The sequence below is a fragment of the Canis lupus genome, chromosome 31, assembly GCF_003254725.2.
Source record: "Canis lupus dingo isolate Sandy chromosome 31, ASM325472v2, whole genome shotgun sequence".
NCBI lineage: Eukaryota > Metazoa > Chordata > Mammalia > Carnivora > Canidae > Canis > Canis lupus.
The window spans coordinates 26,013,895-26,028,936 of NC_064273.1; the positions used below are offsets into that span (position 1 = coordinate 26,013,895).

The following is a 15,042-nucleotide window of genomic DNA, read 5'->3' on the forward strand; positions in this document are numbered from 1 at the left end:
CAGGATGCCTGTAATGAAATCATGTGCCTTTAATGAAAGGTTTTTCTCCTACTTTGGTGACTTGTTTATTCCAGATGAGAGATCTAAGCGGTATTACGAGCAACCACGAGGTCACATAACCCACACATGTTTCACTTCTTCAAAGTTCTTTTTTTTTCCCTTTAATAATATCTCCTTTCCTAGTTGCATATATTCACCCTTGGGAGTAAAAGTATAGTTTCAAAGATGTAGGGAAGGTTGGAAAATTCTCCTGTGGAGAAGACATGGTAGAGTCATATAGACTACAGAAAGAAGTCCTGGCAGAGACTTCTAAATATCTGAATGATTAATGTGTTTTGTTTTGTTTTGTTTTGTTTTGTTTTGTTTTGTGGAGCAATATTATTCACCTTGGTTTATACTTCTCATGTATAGGCATCTATCATTTTGTATATGATCAAAAACCACATTAGAATCCATGAAGTTTAAATCCATGGATCATGGTTATATAGAAATAGAAAGACTTACTCTATTAGTAATTTGAGTTTAAAAATCTATACCAGGGATGCCTGGGTAGCTCAGTGGTTGAGCATCTGCTTTCAGTTCAGGGCATGATCCCAGAGTTCCAGGATTGAGTCCCACATCAGGCCCCCTATGCGGAGGCCTGCTTCTCCCACTGCCTGTGTCTCTGCTTCTCTCTCTCTCATAAATAAATAAATAAATAAATAAATAAATAATCTTTTAAAAAAAGAGAAATAAAAATAAAAATCTAATCCAGAAACTCTCAGACTTACTGACATGTACCTCCCACTATGACACAATGAAATAGGTATGCCTCTTTTGGTATTCTTGCCCAAAATGTATAACCTCAACTTTGTTAAAACAAAAAAAAAAAAGAACAAATCTGAATTGAGGAACATACTACAAAACATTTGATTTTTAAATTGTGAATGCCATTAAAGTTAAGAAAAGACAGAAACTGCCACCAGTTTGAGGTAGATTAGAGAGATAAGACAATCAACTGCCATATGGGATCTTGAATTGGGTCCTGGACCAGCAAAAGGACACTAGTGGAAAAAAAAAAAAAAAAAGCGAAATCCAAATAAAATGTATAAATTAGTTAATAATCTTGTACAAGATTAATTTCTTAGTTTTGATAATTGTACTTGGTTATGAAAGATATTAACATAGTTCTGTGACTGGGGGAAGGGTATCAGAGAATGTTCTATATATTTTTGTAACTTTTGGTAACAAATTATTTCAAAATAAAAGAATTTTAAAATGTCACTTGATTTCATTGATTTGGTTGTTTATTAATCTGTTCATGCATCAAACCTTTAAGACTCAATTATGTGTCAGGCACTACTGTGTGCATTGGAAATCAAGCTATGAACAAGCAGACAAGATTCCTATTGTTAAGAGCTTATATTCTAGAGTGAGCAAGGGCAGGAAGTGCAGGCAGATATTTGAAACCAAATATTACAAGTGAAGGAGATCATTTCTGATAGCGATGAGTCTATTTGCATAACAAATCAAAGGCTAGGGAAGGTAAATTTAAAAAGAGCACTGGTAAGAGATTACTTCAGACTGGGTGGTCAGGGGAGGGAAGAAAAGGGCCTAGCCATTTTTGCTATTACTTTCAAGGGTTCAGCAACCCCAAAGCAGAAGCTCAAGCTGGAAACAGAATATATGCATATCTGAAGAAAAAAGAAAGGCTACTGATCTCTGTGTAATACAAAGAGAGAAAGAGTGTTCCAAGAGGCACTCATAGATCTAGTCAAGGCTGTAACCAGGCAGCCCATAAAGACTGTGTTACTAAGCTTTGGATTACTAGATATAGGAATAAAAAATTAACTTTCAGATAAACAATTTTTTATATAAGCATATCTCATGTGGTATTTGGGAAATCCAATATTCTGAATTTCAGCATTCTGAAATTCAAATTTAACTAAGTGTCCAGTGTAATCTAGCAACCTTAATGTGGAAAGGCAGTAAAGGATAAACCAGGGGGAGGAACTTCATCTGATTTATGTCTAGTATGCTTTAAGATGTGGGAAAAAAAAAGAAGAAAGAAAAAGAATTGGGGCTATAAAGAATCTAGAGCTTAGTTTCATTTTATTGAATTTTTGATGACCATTAACAATCTAAGGAGATTTCAAGTGATTATTTGGCCATATACCAGAACTGGAAATGTGAACTGAGATTAATTGGCTAAAATAATGCATCCAGAGTAATTCTGATGAAACTTTAAATACCATATTAAATCTATAAAACTCATGTAATACAGACTATATGTTATTTTAAACATCATTGTAGAATGAAGTTTAAAAAACTTAATTTATAAAAAAAGTTTAAATAGAAACTATAGGCGGGACAAGCACTCAGCTGGGCACCCTCACATTTGATAACAGGATCTGAAGAAGAGAAAATAAAAAGCTTGCTAAAAAGGAGCACCTAGTGATATGGCAATTATATCCAATGTGTGGGGCACCTGGGTGCCTCAAGGGTTGAGCATCTGCCTTTAGCTCAGGTCGTGATCCCAAGGTCCCCAGGGTGGAGTCTCACCTTGGGCTCTCTTAGGGGAGCCTACTTCTCCCTCTGCCTATGTATTTGCCTCTCTCTCTGTCTCTCATGAATAAATATATAAAATCTTAAAAATAATCAATCAATCCAATGTATGTGGTAGGAGATAGGTAAGTGTCAGGGAGTCTTCCAGAATGAAAAGAGAAACTGGTGAATCTGAATGCTACTCAGTTTTAGTAAAACAAAGGAGACTGGCTTTCTAGCTTTGACAAGATTGGGGTGTTGGTGATCCCCACAAGAGCAGTTTTGGTGGAGTGGTGAGGATCAAAGACCAAGGTGTGAGAAAAGACAAAAAGAGAAAGCTACCATAGAAATTGACATGAGGTTTTGCAATAAAACAGAAGAAAAGGAGAGACAACAGCTGGAAAGGCCCAAGAACCCAAGGAGCATTGTTTCCCTCTGCTTTTGATCATGGACTGTACTTCACAACTGATTATGATTCAGAAAATCGCAGCAAACAAATTGCTAATGGAATCTCCTTGGATGCAAGCTCTCAGTTATGATCAGAAAGGCAACTAGGCTCTTCAGAAGAAACAAATTAGCTCCAGGAAGTAAACTCTATAGAGATAACCTCATAAATGTTGTTATTAGGGACATTATGTCGCACAAAACAGTGTCTTTTACAGCTACATTAATCAAATACCAAGAAGAAAAAGTTAATCAGAGTTTTTGTGTGTGTGTGTGTGTGTGTGTGTGTGTGTATTATAACCAACTGATGCAATTTAGTAATACCAATTTCAAGTGATGTTCTAAGAACTTAGCCTAGAAGAAAACTGATCAGTATGTTATTGATATTAGTATTTATTGAAAACTTATTCTAAGTTATTCCTTGATTAACCGCAGTGAGAAGGTAAGGCTACTTCTATTTTCTGTATGGAAAATCTGAAAATTATAGAGTGAAGATGTCCTCTCCTTCTACGATCTTAATCCAGGAAACAGTGAATAAAATGACAATAATATGCCCATTTTACAAAAATGTAGCAACCAAAAGACACACACGGAAAGAACATTCAAAAACATACACTAAATAAGAGGTTGGATGGGTTTGATCGGATCCTTAGTGTGAAAATATTCTATTTTATTAAGAGGAACTTTTGACTTATGAGATATACTTTAAAAGGCAGATGAATTGGAAAATTTTTTAAATCTTGTGTCTTTGTTCTGATAATCTGTGGAGAAGAGTTAACTAAAATACTGAGAGTGTCCATCATCTTGTACTCCCTGTCTCTGCCTATGGTTATGAGGGGATATGCAAAAATATTAGTTTGACTCAGAAATACCATTAGAAAAACAGAAATATACTGACATTACGCATAATGTGTGGATAATGACACCTCCCCACATTCATTCTTGTGAAGTTACAAATGTACATTTTTTAAATGTCACATGAAACTGTTCTCATTTTTCTGGTGCCTCCCCATGGGAAGAATTATCACATCAATTTGAAAAAAAGATTAATGGTAGGGCTGTGTAACAGAATGAAGTATGATCGGTTACAGACCTCTGTGTAATATATTGACAAATGTAAATATGTGATATTAAGCCTATTGGATACTTCCTTAGAATAGAATTCTAATATTAATGAGAATACTATTTGCATAATTGTATGCTCAATTTATAGAGAAAAAAAGCAGAGCAATTGGATTCTAAAGAATAGCTTCTGTTTTGCAGTTATTTGGGATACATTGAATGTAAATGGGAATTAGACACATTTGTACACTAGAAAAGTGTAATGTATCTGGCTCAGACTTGGTATTTTGGAAAACTTCATTGGATTATTATCAACATCCTGAGAATGAAAGATACATTATGGTTTTAGTATGGAAAAATAACTGAGGAATGCCTGGGTGGCTCAGCAGTTGGGCGTCTGCCTTCAGCTCAAGGCATAATTCTGGTCTGGGGATCCAGTCCCACATAAGGCCCCCTGTGAGGAGCCTTCTTCTCCCTCTGTCTATGTCTCTGTATCTCTCTCTCTGTGTCTCTTATAAATAAATAAATTAAAAGTCTTTAAAAAATACAAATGATTTTTTACAAAAAAGAACTGAATCCCCAAAGAAAACAATTAACTTGGATCAAAAGAAGAAATATTTATGAGCCAAAGGTAGTATTATTCTTATGAAATATTAAAAATGCTAGTGAAACTAACTGGTTCCAAGAGCAAATAAGATTGAGACTAATAAATGTATTCTTTCTTTCTTTCTTTTTAAAGATTTTATTTATTTATTCATAAGAGACACAGAGAGAGAGAGAGACAGAGACATACAGGCAGAGGGAGAAGCAGGCTCCATACAGGGAGCCCAGAGTGGGACTCGATCCTGGGTCTCCAGGATCAGGCCCTGGGCTGAAGGCAGCGCTAAATTACTGAGCGACTGGGCTGCCCCCTACATGTATTCTTTCTTGATATATATATATAAAAAAATGGTTATAGAAGGCTAAAATGAAATTCTAATTTGGGGCAGGACTATATAGGTGTGAGTGTATCTCCTCTCATTGAAGCCCTCGATTGGTTAAAGGGAGTCCAAACTGAGGGAGAAACACAGAAAGCCTCCCAAAATCCTCTAAAACTTATTTTATGGTTGAGGAACAACAAACTAATTAGATTAGTCATAAAATTAGCCAATGGGATGACACATATGGTGGGTTACACCCATACTGAGAGCATATAAAAGGTCTCTGCAGGGGGATTATCCACAGTGAAGTGATACTTCTCCTCTCCTTCTCTACCCAAGCACAATCTCAACAACCAGCACGATGTGTGGCAGCTACTATGGAGGCTGTGGCTATGGACGCTGCGGCTATAGAGGCTGTGGCTATGGAGGCTGCGGCTATGGAGGCTGTGGCTACGGAGGCCTGGGCTGTGGCTATCGTTCCAGCTATGGCTGTGGCTTCCGCAGACTGGGCTGTGGCTATGGCTGTGGCTATGGCTCTGGATGTGGCTACTACTAATGGAGGTCACCATAGGAGACTCTCACTCTACACCTGGAGGTGGGATTTATCAGTTCTGAGCCCCACAGGTTCTGAGCTTTGCTGAAGACTTGCCTTCTGGAGCCCTTTGGGTTGGATACAGCAATCTTTTTCCTTCCTGTATTTAATTCATGTGAAGTGGGAGCATGTGAAATTCATCCTGAGAACGTGTGGTCTCTCATTGGAATGATGCTGCCCTAGATCCACCCTTTTGGCGTTCAATCAGGAACCATTTCTCTAATTTCTCAATAAATTCATTCAGTCTGGAATAATTAACCTGGCTTTCTTCTCATTTAAAGTCCCATATTTGTCATTTTGGCTTTTTTTTTCTTCCTGGATGAATTAAAGGAAACAATTGCCTTATTTGAGAGATGTTGTGTTTTAATAATCTGACTTCAGTTGTTCTACCAAATTCTTGATTTGCAACATTAGGAAGTAACAAACTTGAAGCCCTTGTTTCTCTGCTTTGGTAAGACACTGGTATTGTGTGTTATGCTGGTTTATTGTGAGGATTAAAATAGGTAATGTTTGTCAATTTAGTTAAGCACTGCCTGGAAACACTATATATTCCAAGTGCTTTTACACAAAACCTTAATTATGAATATATGAAAGTTGGCATAGAATTATCCAATTCTAATCTGTTTGGAGGCTTATTTATTTATTTATTTATTTGACAGAGCACACATGAGCAGGGGAGGGATAGCAGAAGAAGGAGAGAGAGAATCCCCAGCAGGCTCTATACTGATCTCAGGACCGTGAGATCATGACCTGAGCTGATATCAAGATTCAGATGCTTAACCAACTGAGCTACCCAGGGGCCCCAATATTTGGGGGCATATTTAAGAGAATCATTTCCTATGGTTGCTTACCATAAGAGGTAGAGAAGTTTAAACCTACTCTCTACCTAACTTCTATGTGTCAGAAAATATATAGGGGTTTTTTCTTTTTTTTTTAAATTGACATCTTTTTTAACATCCATTACATATTTAAATTTAGAACCGCTTGATGGTTTTCTTGAGATTTCTTTTTCCTGTGATTTATGTGATTTCACAGTTGTAGCCATAATCATTTGTTTTTCCACTAATTTTCTGTGACTAATGTATCTGTAAACTTGGCAATTATCTTCTCTTGATAGGGTATTTCAAGCTTTTGTGTTAGACATGAGTGAATTTAAGTGGCGTTTTAGTGTAAGATAATGGATATGTCCCAATTCATTTTGACTGGTCCAATGTAGTAAAGAAGTTGAAGCCATAGAAGGAATTACGATCCTTGGAAAAATTGTAACCCAGAAGAGAGCACTTTTTTCCTTTAAAACCATTATTTTATGAAGACTTGTCTTTCCTATTTATTCTTGAAGCTTAGAATTTTCTATTGCATATTATGAAAAATTTAGATGGCTTATGCTTGTCCATCTCAAGAAATGGTAGATTTTAATACTATTTTGGCTTACCTGGTAGATCATAACAATCGAACACAAAGAAACTAGATATTGACTTGACTTAGAGAACACGTCCTTAATATCAACTCACGAGATAAGACTATTACTGATCATAATTTTCCAAGATCTGCTGCTTACACTCTCTCAACATGAGCACATCCAGATGACATGTTAGCTTCTCTAACATATTTCACTTCAAGTGAAATGCCGCCACTAGCAGCCCCAAACATACATCTACTTTGCATTCACATTGCGTTGTTCACTTCTTTAAAGGCTTCAAATTATGAATAACTCCAACTGAAACTGAAACATGTAAGATTCTGTTATATTTTACCCAGTTCCACAGTTGCTTCTTTTTTTTCTTCTTACACTGAAAACTCTGGACCACAACAACATCGCTGTGTTAACTCTATTCAAACCTGTGCACAGTAGACACTCTGAATTTCCATACTGAAAGCAAAATACCCCCGAGCAACCTGCTAAAATTTCTTAGCAGCATTTTTAGTATGAGAAGGGATCCCACTAAGAATGAACAGAATATTGTGCTCGACATTTATATGAGTTAATTTTCTTCCTGAATAGTTATGCTATTCGTTTTATGGCTAGAGTTCTTTTGTTTCCATTTATATTCAATTTCAGGTGTATTTATTATGTTTTTAAAATATATTAAGTATTTCCATGGTTCAGAAATCAAAACTATATAGAAAGATATACTCAGAAATAGTCTCACTCCCATATTTATTCCTTCCATCCATTCCCACTCACCCTGTTTGTAAGTATTTTCATTCTCTTCTCCTTTCTTATTACAGAAGCAAGCATATATATCATATTTATGCATCCTTATTCTCCCTCTGTGTTACCCAAAGGTTGCATACTTTTTGCAGTCTTTCATTTTTATTTTTTTATGTTTTTTATTTTCCCTCTTATTTGTTTTAACCTTTATGCTCATATTCAAGCTTTCACATGGGAGTCACTTACATTGAGGCATTAAGGAAATGACTCAATTCAAATTTTAGTAGTCCAAAAAATAACGTTTTTCTCTATATCAATTCATTTCTCCCAGCATTTACTTTTGAGAAATTTCAAACCCTAAATTTTGGGAAAGCAATATAATGAACAGCTAAGTACTCTTCACCTAGATTTGGCAATTGCTAGTATTTTGCCAGTTTGGTTTCCCCTCTTTGTCTGCCCTCTCTCTCTCTCTGTCTGTCTTCCCTCACCACACACACACACACACACACACACACACACACACACACAATATTCCTGAACAATACCACTATATAATTCATAGTCTATGTTCAATTTTTTAAATTGTCTTATTTCTGATACAGAATCCAATGAGTGAAAACTATCGTACTTTGCAATTATTGTCTGTTATAATCTACCATTTTATGAAATCTAGAGCACTTCTCAGCCTTTTGTTATTTCATGATATTAATACACTAATACATTTTTAACATTGCAAGATAATCATTTACTAAAACATGACAAAATCTATTTTTTCTGACTGTATCAATTATAATAACCATATATTTCCAAAACCAATATTGTTATGACAGAGATTGAGATCACTAGATATATCAAAAATTAGGAAAGTAATGCCAAAATTGGGTCAATTAAGTATTAAGTGACTATAAGACAACTTTGTGTTCTTTTTGGGGAGACAACTTTGTGTTCTATAATAAATTCTGAGAATAAAATTCAACGTATAGAATGTCAAAATTGTATCAGTGATAATCCCAGATAATATTTGGATTACTTAAGAGCTTTATACTAATTTTTAAAATATTTGTAACTGGATAACCCCTAACATATGTAAGTTTAAATGTTGTGCATTCACCTTTGGTCCCCATCTTCTGGGATTATTTTGTATAGTAGTATTCTATTCCTCTTCAGGAATGAAGAAATGATTCTCCATTTGCTGGGGGTGTTACAGGCAGAGTGCTGTCAGCTGAAGAGCACCACTTACACAAGACAATGCCCATTTCCTGCCGCCAGCCTCCCATGATTCATTCGTGAAGGGTATAATGGCACACCTTCTTGCCCTGACCTCCAACTATTCTTCTGGAAAATCCCAACTTTAGAATCTTCCATATTGGTTTCTGAGCCTTCCATTGAGCCTACTGCCAACTCAGCTCTACCTTCTCCTCTTCTTTTCTACAATATTCATTCCAAGAATTAATTGCTATAATAATGCTCTTCTCTCTGTGAGGCACCTGAGTGGTTCAGTTGGTTAGTATCTGCCTTTGGCTTATGTCATGATCTCAGGGTCCTAGGAATGAGTCCCACGTTGGGCTCCTTGCTCAGCGGGGAATCTGCTTCTCTCCCTTCCTCTCCCCCTACCCCAACTCATTCCCCGTCACACTCTCTCAAATGAATAAATAATATCTTTAAAAAAAAGAGAGAATCTAACCTCGGATCACAAATGCACTCAGTTGTCACACTGCCTATAGTCTCTTCCCTGACCTTAATATTTGTACAGATTACAGAAGGATTTTTTCTTTTAGAGTATTCCTTGGTTCTGATATGCCTGTTTCCTCATGATTAGAACAAGGTTATGCATTTTGCCAAGCAAATAAAGGAATGGCTGATGTTAGCTTTTCATTATATTCTATTCGTTGGCACTCGAGTTGATTTATTCCATTACCGATAGTGATAATTTTACACTTGATCACTATGGTGGATACCCGACTTCTCTACTTGAAAGTTACTTTTATTATTCTTTTAGCCATTAAGAAGTTTTTTTTGGTACAGCTATTTTGTGACTATATAAATATTCTATTCAAATCCCCCAAATTTATCACTAGTCTTAGCATTTATTTTTCTTTCTGGCCTGAATTATTTATTATGATGATGGATTGCAAATGTTGATTTTTCTGATTTTCATCTTTTTTTTTCAAATATATTAGCTGGCATTCTACTGCAAGGAAGTTTTTCTTTCCACTTCATCATTCATTTATTTACATCAGTCTATATTCATGGATTTTATTATAAATAATCCATAATTATAACAAAGATAGCAACTCCTAGGCTCTCTCACGAGGCAAAAAGTGTGCGCATAAATATATTTCATTGTGTCAGATTTAGATTCTAACATTTAGCTGCCTATGACATTGAGCAAATTATGTAAATTCTTTGGCCTCGTTATTCTTACATAAAAATTCACCACCTATAGTTTGGTGCTTTTATGAGAATTAAATGTGTTAAGATATGTAGAACATTCAAACCATGCCTGGAATTTAATAAATGCTGTCTATGTGTTATCATGTACTACTCTACACATGGTTTCTTTCTGCTTCTTCGTATATAGAAAAATATTCTCTGTTTATCTTCCCTGGGGCTGTTCATGGAATTATTATATTAGAACTCTGTGTAACAATTTATAATTATTATTTTAATGAAAATAACAATTAAATAGCATTTACAAGCTGTTTATCACACAGCACTCACTGTGTGAAATCCCTTGCGTGTGTTATCTCATATCACGCTTGGAACAAGTCTGCGATGTGGTAAAACCATCACAGTTGCATCACAACTGCAAAAAAGTAGTGATGAAGTAATGTACTCAAGTGGCAGTTCTCATCACTACATGATTTTTGTCTCTTAATGTATAAATATAAAATATTTTTTCCTGCCTAGGTAATATTTTCCCCAGAAAAAGCAAAGGAAATCCCAGGACATTTAAATATTAGTATCTTTTAATTATTAATGTCTGATATAAAACTAAATATACATTTACATTTTAGGAATCCCACTCTTAAAAATGTCTTTCTTTAAATGTTTCCCTGCTCCTTCTCTCTGTTTAATCACTTTGTGATTTTAATCACCATATTAGATACCTAGAATCAGATCTACACATCTCTTATAGTTTTGTATATTTTTTTCTTATACTTTTACTCTAAATTTTAAGAGAATTTCTGAATTTGCCTGTCTGACTTCATATTAATATTTTCTGCCTTTAATGAATTTTTACATTTGGAAGTCAACTCTTTCATGACAAATATATATTTTCTCTTTCCAGATTTTGCTATTTGCATGTATGTTTGTCATACTTTTCTAAACTATGTGGCTTTTAAACATTAGTAAGTCAAAAAAATGTCTGAGAGTGTTGTCCTTGTCTTATAATAACAACTATTTGAAAAGTTGGAGTCATTCTGAGTCCTCAGATTGATCTTCTGATTTAGAATAGCTAGTTGCTTTCATATAGTTCGATCATTAAAAACACTGATCTATACATACCTAGTACTGAGACTAGAGATTTATTCTATCAGAACTTATATGTGTTCATATGTAAACCTCTCAAACACAGAAAACTTAGAGAAAAATACTGAGATTTTTCCCCTTTTAGTTTGCCTAATTAGGAATATCCATTATTGGGATGCCTGCGTGGCTCGGTGATTGAATGTTTGTCTTTGGCTCAGGGTGTGATCCTGGAGTTCTGGGATCAAGTCCTGCATCAGGCTCCTTGCATGGAGCCTCCTTCTCCCTCTGTCTGCCTCTCTGCCTCTCTCTTTCTGTGTCTCTCATTAATAAATAAATAGAATCTTTAAAAAAAATCCATTATTATCAAGGGAAACAGTGTGGTAGACAGAGCCAGTTATTTTTTTTTTAAGATTTATTTATTTATTTATTCATGATAGATGTAGAGAGAGAGAGAGAGAGAGGCAGAGACACAGGAGGAGGGAGAAGCAGGCTCCATGCCAGGAGCCCATTGTGGGACTCAATCCCAGGACTCCAGGATCAGGCCCTGGGCCAAAGGCAGGCGCTAAACTGCTGAGCCACCCAGGGATCCCCCCAGAGCCAGTTATTTCTAACATAAAGTCATGTAAAAAATTTTATGCACATGTTCATTGATGTTCTATTTTAGATTCCTTCTATCCTCTCCCTAGGTAAGATTTTCTTTTTTAAACAAGGAATCCTAAGTTATTGCAATTTTCCTTCATCCTAATTTTTTGTAGATAGGTCAGCAAGCAACACTCTCCAGATTCTTACAGGGGATACTTGTGTCTCAACCATTTTCCTTTGTAATAATCACACACATGGTACATGTATGTTAATACAGATAAATGAATATACATTTCAAAGTATGCTTCCAAAGGACTTTATATTTAATAAAAAAAAAGTTAGATATTTTTTTCTAAAGAAAAGTTGAGTGAATATGTGCAAACATAGTGTAACACACATCTTACACTTATCAAATATGTTCTACTCACTCCTAGAAATTGATTTTTCTAGGGACATAGAAGCTCAGAGTGTTTATTTGATTATATCATTGAATTCAATGATGAACTTCATTGTAGTAAAAGTAATAATATAATAATGATAATAACAACGTTTTTCTCATATTTTTCAGAGTATGGGATATTTTACCAAGAGTCTTTTAGTTAGGGAAAATCTAGTAGATTCCATAAAAAAGTATCTGTCAGCATTATAGTTTTATATTTTTAAAGGTTTTATTTATTTATTCATGAGAGACACAGAAAGAAGGCAAAGACAGGCAGAGGGAGAAGCAGGCTCCTCACAGGGAGCCCAATGTGGGACTTGATCCTGGGATTGGGATCATGCCCTGAGCCAAAGGCAGATGCTCAACTGCTGAGCCACCCAGGTGTCCTAGTATTATTGTTTCAAATTAGAAACACCATACTCTAGTCAGATCACAAAGAATTTAAATAAAAAAAAATATTTCATGAAAATGTCATTTTATAAGTCAAATGAAACCTCATAATTTTTCTTTTTTTCTAACTGTGAATTCAGGATATAAATTTGAAGCCATGGGGAAAATATTTCATGCTTTAAAAACAGAGTGTTAAAAGTTTAAGAAATATTAATGTAAATGAGAGCGTCCAGTTTTCTTAGGCCTGGTATTTCAGAACTTTAAACTATTTTAGCTTTTAGTGGTAAAACATCTCTCACATGAAAATGAGATGAATCCCTCATGGATAACAATAGGTTTGGGGCAGGAGGTAATAGACGGAGAATTCAAGCATAAAGGAGAATATTATGATTTGCTGAATGTCAGTAGAATGAAGGTAAAATTATTCATCTGGAGCAGGTCAGAGTTTGTCAATAAAAATGCTATTTCTTACCACAAAGATTGGTTACATAAGGTAATTGAAGATTTCATGAGTAAAGCTTTGAGGATGAGACAATTGATTCTCACCAATGGCCCACAAAATGGTTCAGATGTGGTGAAACAAAGCAGATATCTTCATTGCCTCTGAAGCCATGTCTAAAACCAGAAGTCAACAAATTACTCACATTGGCCCCACCAATTAGCCAATGACATGACATTTGTGGTGGGTGACACCCACTCTGAGGGCATATAAAAGGTCTCTGCAGGGAGAAAATGTTCACAGTGAATTGACGCTTCTACCCCTCTCTGCCCAAGCACAACCTCAATAACCAACACCATGTGTGGCAGCTACTACGGGAACTACTACAGAGGCTGTGGCTATGGAGGCTGTGGCTATGGAGGCTGTGGAGATGGAGGCTGTGGCTATGGAGGCTGTGGCTATAGAGGCTATGGCTATGGAGGTTACAGAGGCCTGGGCTGTGGCTATGGTTCCAGCTATGGCTGTGGCTTCCGCAGACTGGGCTATGGCTATGGCGGTGGCTCTGGCTGTGGCTACAGATGTGGCTCTGGCTTTGGTTGCTACTAACTGAGAATGCCCTAGGAGACTCACCCTCTACAACTTCACTGAATGACTCAGCGGTTCTGAACCATGTGAATTTTTTGTCTCACCCACAAGAGATGTTTATTCTACCCTACATTGCAAACTTCTGTATGATTTGGTAAAATACCTGGAACTGATACTACTTGATATCTGGAAGAATATGAATTTCAACTTGTGAACTCATGTTCCAACAAAATGATGTTGGTATAGCTCTTATTTTTGTGATTTTATGCTAAATTTGCTTCTATTTTTTTCCTAATAAATTTTTAATTTCCTCATAAATATGAAAGAGAAAACTTTTTAAAATTAATTTATTATGTGGAGGTTGGCTTTACTTTTTTGGGTTATTAATTGAGTAACAATTACTTTTCTTTGGGAACTAATTTTTATCTTCTTATCTTTGCATACTGATCTCAATATTTGTGACTACAGAAAAAATCTGTGGCCTTTGTAAATCTCAGTTTCTTGTCTGGTAAAGAGAGGAAATATTTTTTTTTTCTTATAATGATTTTAGCTCTTTATGTTTTTTGCTATATAAATTTTTACAATTTCTTAATTGGTATTTCAGGCCACTTCCAATCTCAACAGCGACCTGACCTGTGGGGCAGAAGTTGACTTTCCCTTACATGGCCAGAGATCTATGAGTGCTAATATTGTCAATAAGTTTCATTGATAGTGCTTGGATAGGGTATATGGAATTTTGTCAGGTATGTTCCAAAACTACAGTGCAGATAGCCCTATATGAATTCTCTCCACTGGAATCCACACAGAGCTCTAGTTTGACTTCTACTTTGCTGCTCACAGGCCCTATCAACCATTTGGATCGGGAAAAGAAAATTGTACTTAGGAATGGAGGAGAAAATAATATGGTTCAGATTGCCCAATTGCTCTATTCAAAAGATTTAGAATCCGCCAATAGATATGGGTTAATACCAATGTTTCAGCAGATTATTAGACACTAATTTTTATGGCTTCATAATAGACAGGAGATATTGCAGCCTGAGAACATATTATATGAACAAGCTTAATGTATAAAATCTTACCTTCTGGTTTCAAGTTTCTTCTTTTGCTTTGATTGTATATATATATATATACATGACTAAGATAGAAACTGTAATGGGATGAAGCTTCTCAGGCTAATCTGCTAACAGAAAATAACAACAACAACAAATAACAATCTCTCAAGATTTTTAGCAAGATCCAGATAACCACAGCATAATATTCAAGACAATATTATATTGTCTCCAAGACACAATATAAAAATCATACGGCATACAAAAACCTAGCAATTGTGATCAGTTCTCAAGCAGGAAGACAACTGAAGCAGGCCTCACTCTGACATATATACTAAGATGGCCCACATTTTCCCCACCTACTGATATTCACACCCTTGTATTACCCTTT

General features: G+C 35.6%; 1 protein-coding gene across 1 annotated transcript; it reads left to right on the forward strand.

The window, feature by feature from the left end:
• The first annotated feature begins 13,356 nt into the window (after window positions 1-13,356).
• On the forward strand, window positions 13,357-13,862 carry LOC125754158 (keratin-associated protein 6-3-like). The gene has a single exon (XM_049104746.1). It carries the CDS (start codon window positions 13,375-13,377, stop codon window positions 13,621-13,623), a length of 249 nt encoding a protein of 82 aa, XP_048960703.1. The 5' UTR covers window positions 13,357-13,374; the 3' UTR covers window positions 13,624-13,862.
• The last annotated feature ends 1,180 nt before the right edge of the window (window positions 13,863-15,042 follow it).

Excerpts from the sequence above, each read along its gene's own strand:
- LOC125754158 (XM_049104746.1), top strand. The coding sequence starts at position 13,375 with ATGTGTGGCAGCTACTACGGGAACTACTACAGAGGCTGTGGCTATGGA.